General features: G+C 58.9%; 1 protein-coding gene across 1 annotated transcript; it reads left to right on the forward strand.

Moving 5' to 3' along the window:
- Positions 1 to 123: 123 nt before the first annotated feature.
- On the forward strand, positions 124 to 21,485 carry EHD2 (EH domain containing 2). The gene is made up of 6 exons (XM_079800771.1): positions 124 to 253; positions 2,648 to 3,126; positions 3,624 to 3,721; positions 7,044 to 7,456; positions 16,185 to 16,349; positions 19,753 to 21,485. Exons 2-6 carry the CDS (start codon positions 2,723 to 2,725, stop codon positions 20,302 to 20,304), a joined length of 1,632 nt encoding a protein of 543 aa, XP_079656897.1. The 5' UTR covers positions 124 to 253; positions 2,648 to 2,722; the 3' UTR covers positions 20,305 to 21,485.
- Positions 21,486 to 21,752: the final 267 nt, after the last annotated feature.

A 21,752-nucleotide genomic window follows, 5' to 3' on the forward strand; every position in this document is an offset into this window, starting at 1 on the left:
AAAAACCCCAGCTCCTACCCACCTCGCGAAGGCGTCCTCCCGCTCCCCACCAGGGGGCGCCAGAGGCCGGGCGCCGGGTTTGGGGAGGGGGGGCGCCTCGTCCCGCCCCCCCCGCCCCTCCCTTCCCTGCTCCGGGCTGCAGGCCCCACCCGGCTCAGACGGCTCCGGACGGGACCGCGAGCACAGGCCGCTCCGCGGGCGCCTCCGATCCCCGCGGGACCCCCGCCCAGCCCAGCCGCCTGCGCGCCCCTCGGTGAGTGGCCCCCGACCGCGGCGGTCACCTCCCAGCCCCCGCGACACCCAGCCCCGAGCCCGCCCTGGCTCCCGAGGAGCCCCTGCTCCCCCAAGACCCTCAGTCCCCGCCCGCAGAGTGCACGGTCTCCCGCGGCCCCAGGCCCCCCTGAAACCGGCCCCCTCCACGCCCCAGCCCCTCCGGTCTGTAACACTGCCCCCCACTCTTGCGTCCCTCCCAGTCTTGCCCAGTCCCCCCACCGCTCCCCGTCTCCACCAGTCGCTCTCAGTTCCCCTCCCCGTCCTCTCAACGGGGAGGTCCCGGCTCTGGGTCTCCCTCCGCCGCCCTCATCCTTCTTGGTCCTACCTGGTCCTCCTCCCACACAAAAGTTCCTCTCCCACCTCACCAACTCCATCGCCCTTCCAGCCGCCCCAGCACCCTTCCAGCCACGTACCCCGGGCCCCACCCTCCCTAGGGCACCAACCCAGCCCCCTCCTTCGGCCGACAGCCCGGTCCCAGCTCCTGCCTCTTCTTTACCTCTCCTCCCGGACTCCTCCTTAAAAAAAAAATCGTTATGACTTTATGGACTCTTAAACATATTTGATTTGCGATTATTTTTAAAATGTGTGTTGCTTCTCAGAGAGAAGAAGGGAGAGGGAGGGGGAGAGAGAAACGTCGATGAGAGAGAAACATCGATTGGTTGCCTCCTGCACACACCCCACTGGGGATCAAGCTTGACCGGGATTCGAATTGGCAACCTCGCGGTGCCTGGGATGATGCTCAATCAACGGAGCCACGCCGGCCCCCGGCTGATTTGCAATTATTTTTGATGCTCAAACTGTCCAATCTTTAGCCAGGGGGAGTCCCTTCAGGCTGGGGCCTGTGTCCCCGGGACATGCCCCGTCCGTCTCTGAGCACCTCCCCACCATCTGATTTAGGCTCGCTTCTTGCCCTGCTGCGGCCCCAGGATCAGCCGTGTCTCTAAGGAGCCCTGGCTTCTTCCGGTGGGAAATGATATTTAGAGTCTCCAATATGACGAAAAGCTGGCTGTGTGAAAAGATCAGTAAAATTATAAGCATCTACTCAGACTGATCAAGGAGCTGGGAGGAAGCGAGGACACAAATGACTGAGATCGGGAAGGAAAGAAGGGGCATCACTACAGATCCTACAGAGAGCGAGGGGCTGGAGGGGCGTGTAGAGAACACAGTCTGGGGGCAGGGGTGCTCGTTGCCGCTGGGTTGGTAATTATTTCTCTTCCTAATGTTTTAGACCTGTGATGAGAGTGCAGGCTCTGAGGTCAGGTTGCCTGGAGCCCCAGCTTGAGCACTTTCTAGCTTATTCGGCAAGTTACTGCTACCGTTCTAAGCCTCCATTTCCTGGTCGGAAAAGTGAGGATAATAACAGCCCTACCTGACCAAGGTGTTGGGAAGATGAGAGTAGAGCAGCGTCTGGCATGCAGTGATCATACATGTTGAGTTACTCTTCTGAACGCCCAAGGCCCCTCCGACCTGGGCACACCTGGGCAATGGCTCAGCTTTACCTCTCACCCCTCCGGGCCCCTGTGTCCAGCCAGCCACCCGGTTCATGCCTGTCACAGCTTCAGGCCTCTTCACACACCATCCTCTCTGCCTCGATGCCCTTGTCAGGCCCACTCTGCAGGGAGCAGCTCAACAATCAACCCAGCCCTGACTGGTTTGGCTCCGTGGATAGAGCGTCGGCCTGCAGACTGAAGGGTCCCAGGTTCGATTCCGGTCAAGGGCATGTGCCTTGGTTGCGGGCACATCCCCAGGTGGGAGTGTGCAGGAGGCGGCTGATCGATGTTTCTCTCTCATCGATGTTTCTGGCTCTCTATCCCTCTCCCTTCCTCTCTGTAAAAAATCAATAAAATATATTTTAAAAAATATCAGCCCAGCCAGAGCTTTCGGATGTGTGGCCGGTTTGTCACGTCCCCTTCTGGGGCCCACACGTCCACTGCCTGGCATTTCCCCGGCATCACTCCTCATGGGAGCTCTGAGTGGGGCTGGGGAGGGGGAGGTGTGTGGTCTCTGGCCGGTTTCTGGGTCCACCATTCCTGACACATGGAGGGATTTCAGGGTCGATGTGCGAGGTGATGGGAGGGGAGAAGGGAGAAGAAAAGGGCGAAGGAATATATTTCTTCTGGGCGGCCTCGGCACCCTTCCCTTGTCCCTTCCTTGGTCTCCCGCACCAGCCCCCCTTCTCCGTCATTCCGCCGTTAGGATGGGACAGTCACCTTCCTTCTCCTCCAGCCATCACCTCCCGCCATGCATCCTCCGTGCTCGCTGCTCCTCCCTCTGCCCATCCCACCCTCCTCCTCTTCCCGGTCCGCCGCTCAGCTCCTTCCTTCCCCTCCTCCACCAGGCAGTCCTCCATCCACCCCCTCTCCTTCTCCCGCAGGCAGCTCTCCCCCTGCGCGTCTCCCTCAGCCGGCGAGCCCAGCGGGTAGCGCCCCGTGGGGAGTGTGCCGCCACCATGTTCAGCTGGTTGAAGCGCGGCGGGGCGCGGGGGCAGCGGCCCGAGGCCATCTGCACGGTGACCTCGGCGCTCAAGGAGCTGTACCGCACCAAGCTGCTGCCGCTCGAGGAGCACTACCGCTTTGGCGACTTCCACTCGCCCGCCCTGGAGGACGCCGACTTCGACAGCAAGCCCATGGTGCTGGTGGCCGGCCAGTACAGCACGGGCAAGACCAGCTTCATCCAGTACCTGCTGGAGCAGGAGGTGCCCGGCTCCCGCGTGGGGCCCGAGCCCACCACCGACTGCTTCGTGGCCGTCATGCACGGCGAGACCGAGGGCACCGTGCCGGGCAACGCCCTCATCGTGGACCCCGAGAAGCCCTTCCGCAAACTCAACCCCTTCGGAAACACCTTCCTCAACAGGTGTGCGCCGGAGGGGGCTCCTCCCCCGGCCCCGGGCCCCCCCTTTCTGTCCCTTCCCCGCCCGTGTTTCTCCCCTTTTCAGCCCCAATGCCTTGCTCGCTTCCTGGACGTTCCCAGTCCGGTCTCTGCTCTTCACCAGGGGAGCCAGCCTGCCCTGCTGGGCTACCTTGGGCAAGGGACTTGACCTCTCTGTGCCTCCCCGACCCTCATCTGGCAAATGGGGATAACCGGAGGCCCCCCACCACAGGATTGTTTGGGGACTAAATGAATCACAATCATGAAAGTGCTGAGAACAGCCCCCGGCACAAAGTACGTGCTCAGTAAATGTCACCTCTGATTTATTTAGAGTTTTTATTCTCTGTCCCATCTCCCTTTTCGCTTTAGGTCTTCCCTTCCCTGGACCTGATTTAAGCTCGGTGCAACCCTGGCTTCCCCTCTTTTGTATCCTCTCCTCCTGTCCCTCCCTGCACTGACCCCTGCCCTTCCTTCCACCCCAGGTTCATGTGCGCCCACCTCCCCAACCAGGTCCTGGAGAGCATTAGTATCATCGACACCCCAGGCATCCTGTCGGGTGCCAAACAGAGAGTGAGCCGCGGTGAGTGAAGCTGGACCCCGGGTCTGAGGGAGGAGGGGCTGGGGGCCTGGACCCCTGGGTCCGAGGGAGGAGGGGCTGGGGGCCTGGACCCCTGGGTCTGAGGGAGGAGGGGCTGGGGGCCTGGACCCCTGGGTCTGAGGGAGGAGGGGCTGGGGGCCTGGACCCCTGGGTCCGAGGGAGGAGGGGCTGGGGGCCTGGACCCCTGGGTCCGAGGGAGGAGGGGCTGGGGGCCTGGACCCCTGGGTCCGAGGGAGGAGGGGCTGGGGGCCTGAACCCCTGGGTCTGAGGGAGGAGGGCGCTGACTACGGGGACTCCCAGGTCCGAGGGAGGAGGGCCGGGTCCCTGCTAGGACTTGCCCTGTGCCAGCTGCCCGGAATGGAAGGGAGCTGGTGGAGAGAGGCTGTGAGTCTCCCGCGTTGGCACACGTTGCCGGTGGGGGAGGTGGTGGGTGAACACGTGTGAACAGGCCGCAGCTGCACGTCTGGGCCCGAAGGACTGAGAGGGAGAGATCAAGAGAGAGAGGCAGGGAGAGATACACAACGTCAGAGACAGAGAGGGGTTCAGAGAGCGAGGCAGGGAGGCAGGCCGAGGCCCAGAGGGGAGGCCGAGCCGGCCGGGAGGCCGTGGGCGCTGGAGCTCCGGGCTGGCCTGGGCCGCCGATGGGGCTGGGAAGGGGCTGGGAGGGAGCCTGGGCCGGGGCCAAGGGTGGCCTGGAATTTATAAACAGCTGTGCAGGGGGAGCGGCGGGGGGCGAATTCCAGCGGGGCCTCCAGAGCCCGCCCCACCGCTGCCCGGAGCGTTCCGCATCTGTGCCCCGCACCCCCGCCCAGCGTTCCCGTCCCCCGCCCCGAGCCCCGGAGGCCAGGAATTGGGGCAAAGGAGGCAGCAGTGTGGGCCAGAGGGGACCGGGAGGCTGGGCGCGGGGCGGGGCGAGGGCGCGGAGGGTTACGGCGTCCCTGGCGGCGGCCCAGCGGGCGCGCGTCCCCGGGGAGAAGGCAGGGGCAGCTGCGGGAGCGATCGGAGGGCGCGCCGCCAGCCCCGGGGGGAGGCAGGGGGCGGGGTCCCTGGGAGAACGGAACCTAGCGGGTCTGCAACCAGAGCAGGGGTGCCAGGGGGCCCAAAGGCCTTGTGTGTGTGGGGGGGGGACGGCAGGGGAGAGAGCAGGGTCTCCTTCCCTGGCAGGGGGTAGAGTGCGCGCGCCCCTGGGAGTCTGTGCCTGTGCCTGGCTGACACTGTGCCTCGGAGAACTGTAGGGGGCTGTGGGGACTGTGTGTGATAGTTCTCTGTGCACAGTGTGAGCTTGGGTGTGCAAGTGAGAGTGCGTGAGGGCTGTGCCTCTGTGGGACTGTGTGTTTGTGTCCGTGCGGGCGCCTTTGCGTCTGGGGGGTTGCGGGGCTGTGTGTGCATCGCGGGCGTGACGGTGTGACCTCGGATAGCTGTGTAGGTCCCAGGTTGTGGGCAAGAGTGTGTCTGGGCGTCTGCAACTTGTAGCGTGTGGCCGGTGTGTGCTGGGTGGGCGCCTGCGTGTGAGCACACGCGTGTGAGCATTGGCGGAGTGCGTGGCTGCCCGTGTGTGTAGTATCTGTGAATGTGTGTGTGTGATTGTAGCGCAATGGAGCGCTCTGGCCGGGTTCAAATCTGGACTCTGCTATTTTTAAGAACTGTGGGACCTTGGGCAAGCTACTTAACCTCCCCGTGCCTCAGTTTCCTCATCTGTAAAATGGGAATAATAATAGTATCAGCCTCATAGGTGCACTGAGGGTTAAAATTAAATGTCAGAACGTGCAGAGTGCTGGCCGGCGCGGCTCAGTTGGTTGAGCGCGTGCAGGTTGGATTCTCTGGTCAGGGCACATACCCGGGTTTCGGGGTTGATCCCCAGTTGGGGTGCATACCGGAGGCAACTGATCAATGTTTCTCTCTCACATCAGTGTTTCTGTCTCCCTCCCTCTTCCCTTCCTCTCTCTCTACAATCAATAAAAATATGTTTTTTAAAAACACTGTGCAGAGCACTGAAAGCAGTGTGTGGCACACAGTAGGTGCTACGGGAGTGTCAATGTGACTGTTTTTCCTGGGTGAGTGCGCAGGCGCCCGGCCTGTCTCTGCCACGTCTCCCGTTCCCACGCTGACTCAATCTCCCTCCCGCCTTCCCTCCGGCATGAGCCACACTTTCCAAATCCGGGCTGTGTGTGTGTTTGTGTAGAAACGGGAGGGAGGGGGCCCCAGCTGCCGTCCCTCTGGTGACCCGGCCCTTCCTCCCCCCACACAATGTGCCCCACCCGTCCCTCAGGCCCCAGCTGCCGCGAGGAGCCGGCTTCCTCCTCGGGAGGCTGGGCGTGGAGGCCCGGGGAGACTCCCGCTCTGCGGCCTCCTCTCCGGTGTGTTTGAGGAAATCCCTTCAGCTCTCTGTGCCTCCATGTTCTCCTCTGGAAAGAGGGGGGCATAAACGTGTGGGTCTTCCTGGGGTGTTTGGACGTTCAGTGAGTTATGGAGCGGAGCATGAAGTGGCCTCAGGGAATCAGCTGTGGCTCCCTGTTCTGCCAGTTAGCGCCCCGTCCCCCAGGGGGCCACTCCGCAGCCCCTCCTCTGAGGGGCCCTCCCGGACTCCCCAGGCGGGCTCAGGCATCCCCTCGGGGCTCCCCCACCCCGGCCTGACCACTGTGGGGACAGGTCTGTGTCCCAGTGGACCGTGAGCCCGGTAAGGGCGGGACTGGGCTGCCTGAGCAAGCCGTGTCCCCGCACAGAGCAGGGTGAATGACTCATCCCCATGCACTCAGCGCTGTTGTGGGGGTTTGTTTGTTGTTGTTGTTTTTATTGATTTCAGAGAGGAAGGGAGAGAGATAGAAACATCAATGAGGAGAGAGAATCATTGATCGACTGCCTCCTGCACGCCCCGCACTGGGGATGGAGCCCACAACCTGGGCATGTGCCCTTGACCGGAATCGAACCCGGGATCCTTCAGTCCGCAGGCGGATGTTCTATCCACTGAGCCAAACCAGCCAGGGCAACACTGCAGTATTTTAACAACCTGTACACCCGAACCAAGGCATACCACTGGCATCTGCTGAATGAATGAATGAGGCAGGAATGAATGAATGAATGAATGAATGAATGAAAGAAAAAGGGAAGGGCTTATTGCCCCTGTAGCTAGATGGCTTGAGGGACTGGGGCCAGAGTGATGGGGCTGCGCGAAGCCGGGGCAGTGGGGTGCTCTGAGGTCCTTGGCTATTTCACATAGACAGCGGTTCTGATAGTCAACCCAAAGGGATGGACGCCTCCGATGGCTGGAGGGGGGCTGACCTTTGCCCCCCGCCCCGCCCCCCAGGCTATGACTTCCCGGCGGTGCTGCGCTGGTTCGCCGAGCGCGTGGACCTCATCATCCTGCTGTTCGATGCGCACAAGCTGGAGATCTCCGACGAGTTCTCCGAGGCCATCGGCGCGCTGCGCGGCCACGAGGACAAGATCCGCGTGGTGCTCAACAAGGCCGACATGGTGGAGACGCAGCAGCTGATGCGCGTGTACGGGGCGCTCATGTGGGCGCTGGGCAAGGTGGTGGGCACGCCCGAGGTGCTGCGCGTCTACATCGGCTCCTTCTGGTCCCAGCCGCTCCTCGTGCCCGACAACCGGCGCCTCTTCGAGCTGGAGGAGCAGGACCTGTTCCGGGACATCCAGGGCCTGCCGCGCCACGCCGCGCTGCGCAAGCTCAACGACATGGTGAAGAGGGCCCGGCTGGTGCGGGTGAGCAGGCCTGGGGGGGCATGGTGAAGAGGGCCCGGCCGGTGCGGGTGAGCAGGCCTGGGGGGCATGGTGAAGAGGGCCCGGCCGGTGCGGTGAGCAGGCCTGGGGGGCATGGTGAAGAGGGCCCGGCCGGTGCGGGTGAGCAGGCCTGGGGGGCATGGTGAAGAGGGCCCGGCCGGTGCGGGTGAGCAGGCCTGGGGGGCATGGTGAAGAGGGCCCGGCCGGTGCGGGTGAGCAGGCCTGGGGGGCATGGTGAAGAGGGCCCGGCCGGTGCGGGTGAGCAGGCCTGGGGGGCATGGTGAAGAGGGCCCGGCCGGTGCGGGTGAGCAGGCCTGGGGGGCATGGTGAAGAGGGCCCGGCGGGTGCGGTGAGCAGGCCTGGGGGGCATGGTGAAGAGGGCCCAGCTGGTGCGGGTGAGCAGGCCTGGGGCCGGGCAGGGGGCGGCGGGCTGGGGCGGCTCCAGGCTTTCCTCTGACCCTCCTCTTGGCTGCTAGTCGCCAACTGATCAGCTCTGAGCAGTGAGCTGTCCGGTCCAAGAGCGTTCCCCAAGCGGGGCCTTCTGGCGCACAGGGGACCGGCGGGAGCTGGCGGGAGCAGGATTGCGTGGAGAACTGTTCCTCTACCATTGCGCTCCTGTCTCTGTCTCTTTCCATGTCTCCCTGTCTCTTCTCTGTCCTGTTAGCCCTTCATTTATCACCTGCAGCCAGTCAGATGGTACCGTGTCCCGCCCAGGACTCCTGTCTCAGCAAAAACCAAGCCCTCCCTGTGGTCCACAGCGATCCCTCCCACCCGCCACCTGCTTTTCCTCTGTCATCGTCCACTCCCTTCGTTATTCATTGCATGTCGCACTGGCCTCCCCAACCCTACCTCAGGGCCTTTGCACATGCTGTTTCCTCTTCCTTCCCATCATTCATTGCATGTCACACTGGCCTCCCCAGCCCTACCTCAGGGCCTTTGCACATGCTGTTTCCTCTTCCTTCCCATCATTCATTGCATGTCACACTGGCCTCCTCAGCACTACCTCAGGGCCTTTGCACTTGCTGTTTCCTCTTCCTGGAGACCTCCCCTCACTCACCCCTCTCCCACCTGGTACACCTGGCTCACTTGTCACCTACCTCCATCTCGTCTTTACTCAAGCGTCACCTCTCAAGGAGGCTTCCCTGCCTGGCCTCCTTTTTTATGAAAATAACGCCCCCTCATCCCTCTCCCCCTACTCCCCCTTGCAAGTCCTGCTTTATTCCTCTTGCAGTTTTCTTCATAGGGTCATACTACCTGGTCCTAAGTTACCCATTCAGTGGGTTTTGGTGTTTACTGCTGTCTCCGCTGCTCACATTTAAGCACCACAGAAGCAGGGATCTTTCTCCGAACTGGTTCCCTGCTGCACCCCAAGCGCCTGGAACAGAGCTGGTGCTCAGTAAACAGTTACAATGAGTGGCCAGATTATTATGATCTCTGAACTCATAATAATCTGGCCACTCAGTGCATATAAATATAGATTTAGATAGATATAGATATAGATATAGATATAGATATAGATATAGATATAGATATAGATATAGATATAGATATAGATATAGATATTAGAGGCCCAGTGCATGAATTCGTGCATGGGTGGGGTCCGGCCAGCCTGGCCAGGGGGAGGGGACATGGGCAGTTGGTCGGCCTGCCTGCTGGTCGAACTCCTGGTCGAGGGGACAATTTGCATGTTAGCCTTTTATTATATAGGATATACACTGAATGGTCAGATTATTATGCGTTCAGAGATCATCATAATCTGGCCACTCAGTGTATTGAACGAATGACGCTGAACAAACGCATTTAACAAAATCTCTTCTGTGCCTGGCCCTGTGCCGGGTGGTACGGGACAGTCCCATCCCCAGACCGTGAAGACCCAGCATGGTCAGGGCTGGGACTGGGGAGCCCGGGGGAACCCTGGAAGGCTTCTTGGAGGAGGGGGCTGCAAACTGGAGGATGAGGACCAGGCAGGGAAGGGGTTCTAGGCAGTGGGAGCGGCGAGCACCTGGGCTGGAGATGAGAACATGGCAAGCTTGGGGACGAGGGAAAATGTCCGTTGAACCCGATGCAGGCGGTACTGACTCTGAGGCTGGCAGGCGTGGGAGTCAGAGCGCCCAGGGCTTGGCCAGGAATGTGTGCTTTGTCCCAAGACCCTGGGGAGCCACGGAGGGTGCAGTGTAAGGGAGGGACAGGGTCAGACTAGCTGCCTTCGGCAGGGTGGATTCCGGGCGGTGAGACCCGGGCACAGACCAGGGAGGGGGCTGGGTGCCGAGGAGCTGGGAGGAGCCTGGATCAGGACGGGGCTATTGGCGGGGGGGGGGGGGGGGGGGAGTACTGGTTTCAGGGCGATTTTGGAGGCCAAATGGAACATTCGTGGGGGCGGCTGCCAGGATGGAGGTGGGGCAGGAAGCTGGGCAAGCCGGGAGGCCCGGGAGGTGAAGGAGCCAGAGGTTTAAGGAGCAGCTCGGAGGGGGTGAGTCAGAACCCCCACCCCCACCCCAGGAATCCTCTTTGGGAGGGAGGGCGCGGTGTGGACTGGAGCCTCAGGACCCACCTTTCTTCCCTGCTCTGCCCAGGCTCTGGACTCCCCGTCTCTCTCTATATCCTTATTTCTACCTCTTCCTCAGCCTCTCTCTTGGTCTTTCTCTTCCTCTCTCCTTCCCTCACTCTTTCTCCCTTTCTCTCCCTGCGCCTCTCATTCATTCTCTTCCCCTCTTTCCTCCTCTCTTTCTTTTTATTTATTCATACTTTTTATTGATTTCAGAGAGGAAGGGAGAGGGAGAGGGAGATAGAAGCATCAGTGATGAGAGAGAATAATCGATTGGCTGCCTCCTGCACACCCCACAGTGGGGATCGAGCCGGCAACCTGGGCATGTGCCCCTGCCCGGAATCGAACCCTGACCTCCTGGTTCATAGATTGACACTCAACCACTGAGCCACGCTGGCCGGGCTCCCCCTCTCTTTCTTATTATTTTTCCCTCCTTCGGTCTCTCTCCTCTTCCTCCCTCATCCTATCTATCTATCTATCTATCTATCTATCTACCTATCTATCTTCATCATCATTATCTATCATCTATCTATCTACCTATCTATCTATCTATCTATCTATCTATCATCTATCTCATCTACCATCATCTGCTCCCTCCTTCTCTGTCTTCCTCCCAGTCTCAGTCTCCCTGGGGCTCCCAGCCCCCAGGCCCCTTCAGGGAGGCAGAGCGGCAAGAGCTGGAGCCCAGGCCGCGGGACCGAGGGACAGGGTCGGGCCGGACACCTGGAGCCCCGCCGGACAGGAGGCGGCTCCGGAAACCGGGACAAACCCCGGAGTCCGGGACCCGCGCCCCGGCCCGCCCCGCCCTCCCACCTTATCTCTTCCTGGCACCTTCCCCCGCTTCCTCTCTGGAAAAGCCATCAGCGTCCCACCACCTCCCGGCTGCTGGGTCCCCCAGGAGCCGCCCCTGGGCCCCGCCCCCTCGCTCCATTGGCCCCGCTCCACAGGCCACGCCCACACCGAGCCACACCCCTGCCCTGATTGGCCCCTCTCACCTGCGGACACCTCCTTCCCCTCCCTGCTGCGGATCCATCCATCCGTGGCTCCCCAGTGCTGGTCCAGGCCCAGGGTCCCGGTGACCAGGCCCCGCCCCTGCCCCATGTCACCTGCTCACGCCCCGCGTGTGGTTCTGCGCAGTCAGTCCCATCATCAAACATGCTGGCGCCTGCCGGGTAGCTCCGTCAGCGAGAGCTTCCTCCTGGTACACCGAGGGTGCGGGTGCCATCTCCGGTCAGGACACAGACAAGCATCAGCCAATGCATGCATGAATCCATCTCTCTCTAAACAGCAAACCGATCTCTCTCTCTGCCTTCCTCTCTCTCTCTCAAATCAATCAAATCAAATAAAATGCTTTCATCCTAGCCAGTGTAGCTCAGTGGATAGAGCATTGGCCTGTGGACCGAAGGGTCCCGGGTTTGATTCCGGTCAAGGGGACATACCTTGGTTGCAGGCTCCTCCCCCGTTAGGGCCCTGGTGGGGTGCGTGCAGGAGGCAACCAATCAATGTGTTTCTCTCACATCGATGTTTCTCTCTGTCTTTCCCTCTCTCTAAAAATCAATGGGAAAATATCCTCGGGTGCGGATTTTAAAAAAAAGTTCTCCCCCAAGGGCACAAAGCCCTTCTGGACTCTTTTTGGCAGCCCCCCCTCTTCGGGGTAGGGTGCGGATGAGTCCTCGGCTCTGCCCTTCCGCCGAGGGGGGAGCTGCGCTGTGACACTGAGGCCAAGGTCTTGGGAGGGTCTGAGTCTGGAGAGGCCCGGAACCTTCAGACTGCGCTGCTCTGAGCCGCCCAGGGACACGCACTTAAGGAACAGGTGCTGCCCGCTACTGAACTGCCCTGCGCTGGTCTCGGCCCCGGAGACACAGCTGGGGGCAAGCCAGATTAGATTAGATTAGAATTACTCTTTAAATATATATATTTTATTGATTTTTTTTTACAGAGAGGAAGGGAGAGGGATATAGAGTTAGAAACATTGATCAACCGAAACCGGTTTGGCTCAGTGGATAGAGCGTTGGCCTGTGGAGTGAAAGGTCCCAGGTTCGATTCCGGTCAAGGGCACATGCCAGGGCTGCGGGCTCAATTCCCCATAGGGAGTGTGCAGGAGGCAGCTGATCGATGTTTCTCTCTCATCGATGTTTCTAACTCTCTATTCCTCTCCCTTCCTCTCTGTAAAAAATCAATAAAATACATTAAAAAACAAACAAACAAAAAAAACATCGATCAGCTGCCTCCTGCACACCTCCTACTGGGGATGTGCCTGCAACCAAGGTACATGCCCTTGACCGGAATCGAACCTGGGACCCTTGAGTCCGCAGGCTGATGCTCTATCCACAGAGCCAAACCGGCCAGGGCTAGAATTACTTTTAATGAGGAAGTGGATATGAAATGAATCTGTAATATCGCATGCAATAAGGATTTTGAAGAAAAATGAGGCAGAGGGAAGAGAGACGGGTGAGGGACTGTTTAAGGGGCGTTAGGGAAGGGCTCCCGGAGGAGGTGATATTTGAGCCGGAGCCTGAAGGAGGGGAAGGGGAGCTGAGTGGAGATCTGGGGGGACCATACCAGGCAGAGGGGACAGCAAGCCCAAAGGCCCTGAGCAAGGAACCTGCTTGAACAGGAGCCCAGGGTGGCCGGAGGACACGGGGGGGGCGGGGGGGGGGGTGAGGGTGCAGAACCAGCCAGACTCACCAGAATTGTTAGCATTCTAAACGTATGATTCATTTAATAAGTGTTTTTAAGCCAACGGTTGAGACCAGCTCATGGTAAAGCATTCACGTTTGTCAAACACGCTCCCTCCCGCCCCTGCCCCCAGCTCTCGGGGCTCCGCCCGCCCCAGGATTGGTTTCTGCGCCTTTTCCTAGATGCATTGTTTTCATGTGAGCACATACATGTCATTCTTTAGCTTCCTATTTAAAATGGGATGCAGTGTGCTCACTGTTCTGCCCTCCCTGTTTGCTTTTTGATAACGTACGAGCCTGCGGCTCAGAGGTCCCCCCCGCGCATTGTCTGGGGCTCCAAATATTTCTCGAGTGTTTGTGTGCATGCTGTGCCAGCGCGGAGGACAGAGGCCCGGGCCAGGCCCCGGCCCGCCCGGGGCTCCCAGTCTGATGGGAAGGGACAGAACAAACAAACCAACCGAGCAGTAACGTAGTAACGAATTGTGATAAGTGTGAACAAAACGATAAAGGCGGAGACAGAAAATAACTGGATGGGGCGGTGGGGGGGGGGGCACCTGCTCCCAGAGGATGGCCTGTGTGAGGGGTGACGCCAAAGGAAGCTGCGGGAGCCCAGGCCGATTCCCAGGCAGAGAGTGGCATGTGCAAAGGCCCTGGGGTGGGGGACGAGCGGCATCTGGTAAAGCCAGGAAGGCAGGCGAGGAAGCTGGAGCAGCGACCAGGGGGAGATACTGTTGGGTGAGGCAGCAGGAGCCGAGTCAGGGAGAGCAGTGCTTCTGGAGCCTTCCATCCTCAGGACCCCATCACACTCTTAGAAATGACTGAGCACCCCAGAGAAGTTGTCTCACATGGACTGTGTCTGTGCTGATCGTGTTAGAATTCAGAACGGAGACAATGTTTAATGTTTATCACGTGATATTAAGGAACCAGTAACGAATGGTTCCAGAATTATTAAGTAGTCATTTATTAGAAATGTTGCCAGTAGGTTATTGATCATGTTTAATTTATATTAATAAATATCAATAATTAATATTATATGATCATTTAAAGTAACAACACACATCAGTCAACCTAAGTAACATGTTGCATGAAAATTAACTATTTTCGAAACAAAAAAAGTCAGGGAGGACAGGGTGCCTGTACTACATTTTTAAAAAATATTTTTATTGATTTCAGAAGGGAAAGGGAGAGGGAAGGAGAGAGAAAGAGAAAGTGAGAGACATCAATGATGAGAGAGAATCATCAATCGGCTGCCTCCTGCGTGCCCCACCACTGGGGACCAAGCCCACAACTGTGCCCTTGCCCGGAATCGAACCGGGGACCCTTCAGTCCACAGGCTAATGCTCTATCCACTGAGCCAAACCGGCCAGGGCACCTGTCCTACATTTTTGCAAATCTCTTTGCTGTCTGGCTTCCCCTATCTTGTAGCCTTAAAAAAAACCTCCACCGTCCACTCGGGAGGAAATGAAAAGTAAAAAAAAAAAAAAGCGTCTTATTATTATTATTCAAACACAGTCTCGCCTCGGCTCCGCTCTCTGAGGCCTCCCCTCTGAACAGCTTGCTTCTCACCCCAGCGCCCCTTACATGCCGGCACCTGTGTGATCAGTCAGGTCTCCCAGGCGACAAACCAGCGAGAGAACGCGCGACCACCAGCCAGGACGTTGTATTGTGAATATTTTCCTGGGGTTTTTTGGCTCTTGTTGCTGCTTATTATTAGATTTTCCCTTTTTACTGTACATTTCCTTTCCTTTCTGTTAAATGCTCATTTACATTCCATGTCCTTTTCGTTTTCGAAGTGCTAATTTATCAATTAGCCAGGACGTTAGACATGTACTGTGGATAAGAAAGGTTAAGACAGGGACTCATTTGGGGTCTGGAACCAATTCCGTGTACATTCTTTCTAATGGGAAGAGCGACTCGGCTTCCAGACCGCCTTCTGGGACGAATTAACTGTGAGCGCCGAGGTTCCACTGCACTTTTGATTGGCTGAACCCCTAAAGGGTCTCGAGACCCCCTGGGGTTCCCCGGACCACACTTTGAGAATTGCTGCTGTAGGGCCCTTTAAGAACTTTGAACTTGGATGGAAAGCAAATTGAGCCTTTGGAGCAGCATCTCGTGGTCTGGTGTTTGTTCCCTAAAAAAATAAACAAGCAGCCAAGCCCGAGTGGCTGGTGGTTGAGCATCTACCTATGAATCGCCAGGTCCAGGTTCAATTCCCAGTCAGGGCGCATGCCCAGGGTGCAGGCTCGATCCCCAGTGGGGGGCGTGCAAGAGACAACGGATCAATGATTCTCTCTCATCATTGATGTTTCTATCTCTCACTCTCTCTTCCTCTGAAATCAATAAAAGTATGTTAAAAACAAACAAACAAACCCCAAAACTTCCCGCTGCTGCTTCGTGGAGAAGGGTTTGTAGGGACAAGAGAAGCCGGGAGGCCATGGGGTGACTGGTGTGTCCCCCCAGGAGAGAGAGGGTGACGGCAGGCGGCAAGGAGAGGACTCCCTAGCGTTGGAGGAGGCCGGGGAGCCGTAAGAAGATCGAAATCAGGACTGATTTCCCGAATTCTGGCCTCCGCTGGGGAGGAGTAGGTGGGGGTGCCATTTGTTCCCCAAGATGGGCGCAGCTGAGGGGGACACAGCTCTGGGGGCTGGGCCCGAATTCCACAGAGGGCGCCCTGAGACAGAGCGTCCCCAGGAATGCTGACCGGCCTCAGCCCCGGGCCGGAGGGGCCGGGAGAGGCTGGGCTGTGTGTGGGTCTGGGAGTGGACGGTGCTGAGGGTGCGTCAGCCTGGGAGGGGCCCAGGTTGCCCCCCAGAGAGGGGGGGCCCTTCTGCCTGTGACGGCAATGGTGCAGCAGCTCCCGGGAACAGTTTGAAATGCAGAGGTCTCAGGCCCTGCCCTGCACCTAGTGTATCAGCAACTCCAAGCAGGAGGCCTGGGAACCTTTAAATGAAAAGATTTTTAGAGAGAGAGGAAGGGAGAGAGAGAGGGAGACAGAGAAGGAGAGGGAGAGGGAGAGGGAGAGGGAGAGGGAGAGGGAGAGGGAGAGGGAGAGGGGGAGGGGGAGGGAGAGAGAGAAACATCGATTGGCTGCCCAGGGATCTAGACCGAAACCCAGGCATGCATTTTTTTTTTTAAATAAATTTTATTGATTTTTTACAGAGAGGAAGGGAGAGGGATAGTTAGAAACATTGATGAGAGAGAAACATCAATCAGCTGCCTCCTGCACACTCCCCACTGGGGATGTGCCCGCAACCAAGGTACATGCCCTTGACCAGAATCGAACCTGGGACCCTTCAGTCCGCAGGCCGACGCTCTATCCACTGAGCCAAACCAGTCAGGGCACCAGGCATGCATCTTGATGGGAAATCGAACCGGCCACCTTCCGGCACAGGGGCGGACACCCATCCCACTGAGCCCCGCCGGCCTGGGCACACGCGGTGAGCCGCCGGGTGGCTGAGGTGGGCTCAGGCGGCACTCTCCCCCGTAGGTGCATGCGTACATCATCAGCTACCTGAAGAAGGAGATGCCCTCCGTGTTCGGGAAAGACAACAAGAAGAAGCAGCTGATCCTGAAGCTGCCCGTCATCTTCGCCAAGATTCAGCTGGAGCACCACATCTCGCCCGGCGACTTCCCCGACTGCCAGAAGATGCAGGTGGGCGGCCGCCCCAGGGAGGCTGGGGGAGGGGGGGGGCAGGATTCTGTGGGCTCCGGGATGGGGTCTGGAAAACCGGAGGCTGCATGGCAGGTTCTGGAAGCACCTCCTGCACATGGTTCCATGGGAGCATGGTTTGATGAGGTGGGAAAAGGGAGTGAAGAAAAAAATCCCCAATAATTATGGCTTCATTAGGATAGACGTTTATTTCTCTCCTTCGTAAATAAAAGTCCTGGAGGATGATTTAGGGCTGGTGTATGCTTCACAGAGCCAGGGACCCAAGCCCTGTCTTAGTTCCCCTCCATGCCTGGCCTCCGGGCCCAAGAACCCCTCATGGCACAAAAGGGCTGTGGAGACTCCAGCCCTTGCGTCTGCATTCCAGCCAGCAAGGAGTGGGGAGGGGAGGGGAGGGGAGGGGAGGGGAGGGGAAGCTAATGGGGCAGGCTCTCTCTTTATAAAACAGTGCTGTCCCATGTACGTTCTACGATGATGGAAGTGCTTTCTTTTTTAAAAAAATATATTTTATTAATTTTTTACAGAGAGGAGGGGAGAGGGTAGAGAGTTAGAAACATCAATCAGCCGCCTCCTGCACACTCCCCACTGGGTATGTGCCTGCAACCAAGGTACATGCCTTTGACCGGAATTGAACTTGGGACCCTTGAGTCTGCAGGCGGACGCTGTATCCACTGAGCCAAACCGGTCAGGGCATGAAAGTGCTTTCTGCTGCCACCTCCAAAATGGCAACCACTAGCCACCTTAGAACTGACATTTTAGGTTTTATTTAATTTTAACTCATTTACGTTTAAAGAATCACATGTGGTTACTGTACTGAACAGGGCGAGTCTACTGACGTTGCGCTTGTAACTCGTGCTGACATCCAGTTGGTCAGAACTGGGTCATGGCCTTGGCCAACCGCAAGGGAAGCTGGGAAGTGGAGTCTTCCCTCCACGTGGCCAGGAACGCGCGTAACATTCAGGGATTCCGGTGCTGACCTTGGGGGACGCGTGAGCGGCTCCGCACATCCCCAGGCCTGGGGCTACCTGGTGCTGGGAAAGCCGTGGGTCCGGGTAGATGGAGAGGAGGTGGGCAGGTCAGGAGTGACCGAGTCAACGTGGAGACCGGGTCCAGGTTGGAGCCTTGCCCAGGCTGAGCCTGCTCTGAGGGCTGACCCGGCCTGTGACCCTTGGGTCTGAGATGTCTCCAGCCCAAGGCGGAGGAATCCTGGGAGCGTGCGTTTGCCTTGGCCGCTGACCAGCTCCGTGAACGTGGGCACGTGGCTTCGTTTCCTGAGCCTCAGTTTGTCCCACTGGAAAACGGGCATCCTGACGGCCGTGTCTCCCTGCTGCCGGAGCACCGGGTACTGATGCTTTCAAACCCTCAGCTCAAGGCCTTTCAGCCTCAGCACTGCTGACATCCGGGGCCAGAGAACTCTGTCACAGGATAGTTAGTGGCATCCTGGTCTCCACTCACCAGCAGTAGCCACACACCCTCCCCACCCCCCGCAGTGACAATCAAAAATATCTCCAGAGCTTGCCAACTGTGAAGTGCTGGGCTAAACAGCAGCTGCTAATATTGTTACAGTGTTTTTTATTTCACTCCTCACCCGAGGATATGTTTATTGATTTGAGATAGAGAGAACACTGATGTCAGAAACATCGATCGGCGGCCTCCCATATGTGCCCCAACTGGGGACCGAACCGCAACCTTTTAAAAAATATATATATATATTTCTTTATTGATTTCAGAGAGGAAGGGAGAAGGAAAGAGAGAAACATCAATGATAGGAGAGAACCATTGATTGACTGCCTCCTGCACACCCCCCACTGGGGATCAAGCCCGCAACCCGGGCATGTGCCCTTGGCCGGAATCGAACCTGGGACCCTTCAGTCCGCAGGCCGATGCTCTATCCACTGAGCCAAACCTGCTAGGGCATTTATTTTATTTTATTTTATTTTAAAACGCAGCCTTTTTTGGTGCATGGACGACACTCCAACCGAGCCACCGGCTGGGGCTGCACCGTTAATGTGACGTTGGCATTTTTATCCAGATGAATTAACTTAGCCTTTTTCGCCTCGCCCCCACAAAGGAGGGCAGTGCTTGTTACCCACCTGTTTTACAAAGGTGGAAACTGAGGCCCAGAGAGGTACAGTCCCTTACCCGAGGACACACAGCCCCCAGGTGGCAGTGCTGGGTGGGCGCCCCGCAGCCCCGCCTTGGAGTCCTGCCCCCGCTTCATCATCACACACCCATCACTTTTTTGGGGGAAAATATATTTTTTTATTGATTTCAGAGGGAGAGGGAGAGTGAGATAGAAACATCAATGATGAGAGAGAATCATTGATCAGCTGCCTCCTGCACGCCCCCCACTGGGGATCAAGCCTGCAGCCCGGGCATGTGCCCTGACCGGGAATCGAACCTCCTGGTTCATAGGTTGACACTCAAGCACTGAGCCACGCTGGCCAGGCACACCTCATCTCTTCATGGTCGCGATCAGTGGGTCTCTGCGCCTCGGCTTTGGGAGTTACTGTGTTGCCGTTGTCATGGGTCAGTGTTTGTCGTGACTCTGTGTCGGGGACTTGGAGCTGCCTCAGTGAGAAGCAGGGTGGCCTCAAACCCAGCCCCGCAGCTGCTCCAGCAAAAGAAGACTTCTTGGGGGTTGGGAGTCCCCAGGGTCTCTTAAAGATCCCGAAGCGAACTCCCGCACTGGCAGCGAGCCTTCCCGTGCTGTGGGTAACAGAGCTAACAGAGCGGCAGGAATTGCATTCTTTTTTCTTTTTAAAAAAAATATATTTCTTCATTGATTTCAGAGAGGAAGAGAGAAGGAGAGAGAGATAGAAACATCAATGATGAGAGAGAATCATTGATCGGCTGCCTCCTGCACACCCCCCACTGGGGATTGAGCCGCAACCCAGGCATGTGCCCTTGGCCAGAATCGAACCTGGGACCCCTTCAGTCCGCGGGCTGACGCTCAATCCACTGAGCCAAGCTGGCTCGGGCAGGAATTGCATTCTTTAACTTGCATCATGGTGGGGTGCTGGCCGGGCAGCTGGTGTGCCAAGGGGGCAGGCAGGGCCGAGAGCCGACTCTTGAGTGCTCTGGAGCTGATGTCAAAATGTTGAAATCTTCCTCCGCCAGCTGCCAGGCGGCTGCCTGAGTCACCGGAGGTCCCCCGAGCCCCCTACTGTCCAGTGATCCCAGGGCCCGCCCTGCACGGGGGCGGCCGCCCGGACCCTGTTCCCCGGTCCCTTCTGAGTGGTGGGCACCAGGCGGATATCCAAACGTGTCTGCACCGCTGGGCCAAGAGCTGCTGCCCGGGTTGCTCCAGCGTCCCCGTGCCACCAAGGGGCTGGGGGCCTTGAGACAGTGCCCCTGACTCCCGGCGCCCCTCTCCCCTCCCCCACAGGAGCTGCTGATGGCTCACGACTTCACCAAGTTCCACTCCTTGAAGCCGAAGCTGCTGGAGACTCTGGACGAGCTGCTGACGCACGACATCGCCAAGCTGATGCCTCTGCTGCGGCAGGAGGAGCTGGAGAGCACCGAGGTGGGCGTGCAGGGCGGCGCCTTCGAGGGCACCCACATGGGCCCGTTCGTGGAGCGGGGGCCCGACGAGGCCCTGGAGAACGGCGAGGAGGGCTCGGACGACGAGGCCGAGTGGGTGGTGACCAAGGACAAGTCCAAGTACGACGAGATCTTCTACAACCTGGCGCCCGCCGACGGCAAGCTGAGCGGCACCAAGGCCAAGACCTGGATGGTGGGCACCAAGCTCCCCAACTCGGTGCTGGGGCGCATCTGGAAGCTGAGCGACGTCGACCGGGATGGCATGCTGGACGACGAGGAGTTCGCCCTGGCCAGCCACCTCATCGAGGCCAAGCTCGAGGGCCACGGGCTGCCCACCAACCTGCCCCGGCGCCTCGTGCCGCCCTCCAAGCGGCGCCACAAGGGCTCCGCAGAGTGAGCCGGCGCTGCCCGAGGGTCCTCCCTCCCGCCGGCCCTGCTGTGGCTCCCCGGCTTTGGTCAGCTGCACGCACATCCCTACCCTGGCCACATGCACCCTGCCTGCCGCCTTCCCAGCCGAAAGGATGGGGGTCTCTCTACCCCCCCACCGCCAGACAGAGGGGACCAGGGGAGGGGCAAGACTTCTCTGCTCGCCCTTCACACCTCCACCCACACGTACGTTGAGGCACACCACACCCACACTAACACACAGGCATCCATCCCGGCATCATTCTTGCAAGTATTTATTGAGCACCTACTATGTTCTGGGTTTGGGGCTCGTTCTAGGCACTGGGGATCCCAGCAGAGACGCAGACACGTGCCTTCCTGGAGCTGACATTCTCAGGAGAGAGCACGACCTGTCGCTCACACACACACACACCAGCCCTGACCAGGCCCGCCCCGCCTTTTGGGCAGGACCCCTCGCCTCGCCCCATAAAATGACTAATAGACAGGCCCCCTGCCCCTCTTCCTCTTGCCCATCCAGGAAAGGACCCCCCCGCCCCCTGCCCCCCATGTCCTCAGGCCTTAGGACCACTGGGGACTCCCAGGGGAGACACAACCTCCTACTTCCTCACAGGGACCCCTCTTAGCCCCTCCCTGAGCTCGTCACACCCTACTTTAATAAGCATGTTCAGGGGACCCAAAGCCCCCTGATCTTTGCTCCCCCAGACTGTGGGGCATTTATGTCCTCCGCCCACCTGCCCTGGGTTGAAAACCCAGCCTGGCTCCTCTCCCCCAGGTCCCCCCCCCCACGCAGCTGGTGGTCCGAACTTGAGACCCCTGGGGCCCAGCCTCGCTGCCCACCATCAGGTCATATTTAAGGGGCGCCCCTACCAAATAGAAAAGACCCCAGGGCTTAACTCTAGTCCCCTTTTCAGGGATGTCTTGGGGGGACAGGCTCTTGGTGCTACAGCCCCCCCCCCTCTTCCCTGTAGGGACCTCACACACCCCCTTTCCTGCCATCACCCCATATTAGTGCTTGACGCTGGTGGGGACCCCATGGAAAAGACGGGGGAGATAAAAATAGCTGGACGATGCCCCCTCCGGGGCGCTGGCTGGGATTCCCACGCTCACCACCCCCCACCCGGTGCCTGGGAGGGGACGGCGGCCCCACAGCAATAAAGCCAAGGCTTCTCTCCACGCGGGAGTCGGCTGTCTGGGGACGGGCAGTGGGGGGGATCGCCCGGCTCCCCACCCCGGGGGAGGAGGGCGGGCAGGACTGGCGAGGGGTCCCCTCCGAGCTCTCCGGGGCGAGGGTGGAGGCCGTGACTCAACGCTGCGGAGCCTGATGACTCAGTCTGGGCTGGGGGCCAGGGCGACATACTTTCCGTAGAAAAGTTACTCCGGGGCCCTCCCTCCGGGACACCCCTCCCTCCGCCGCCCGCCGCGGGGGCCTGGGAACCGGGC

Source organism: Cnephaeus nilssonii (genome assembly GCF_951640355.1).
Source record: "Cnephaeus nilssonii genome assembly, chromosome: 20".
Lineage (NCBI taxonomy): Eukaryota > Metazoa > Chordata > Mammalia > Chiroptera > Vespertilionidae > Cnephaeus > Cnephaeus nilssonii.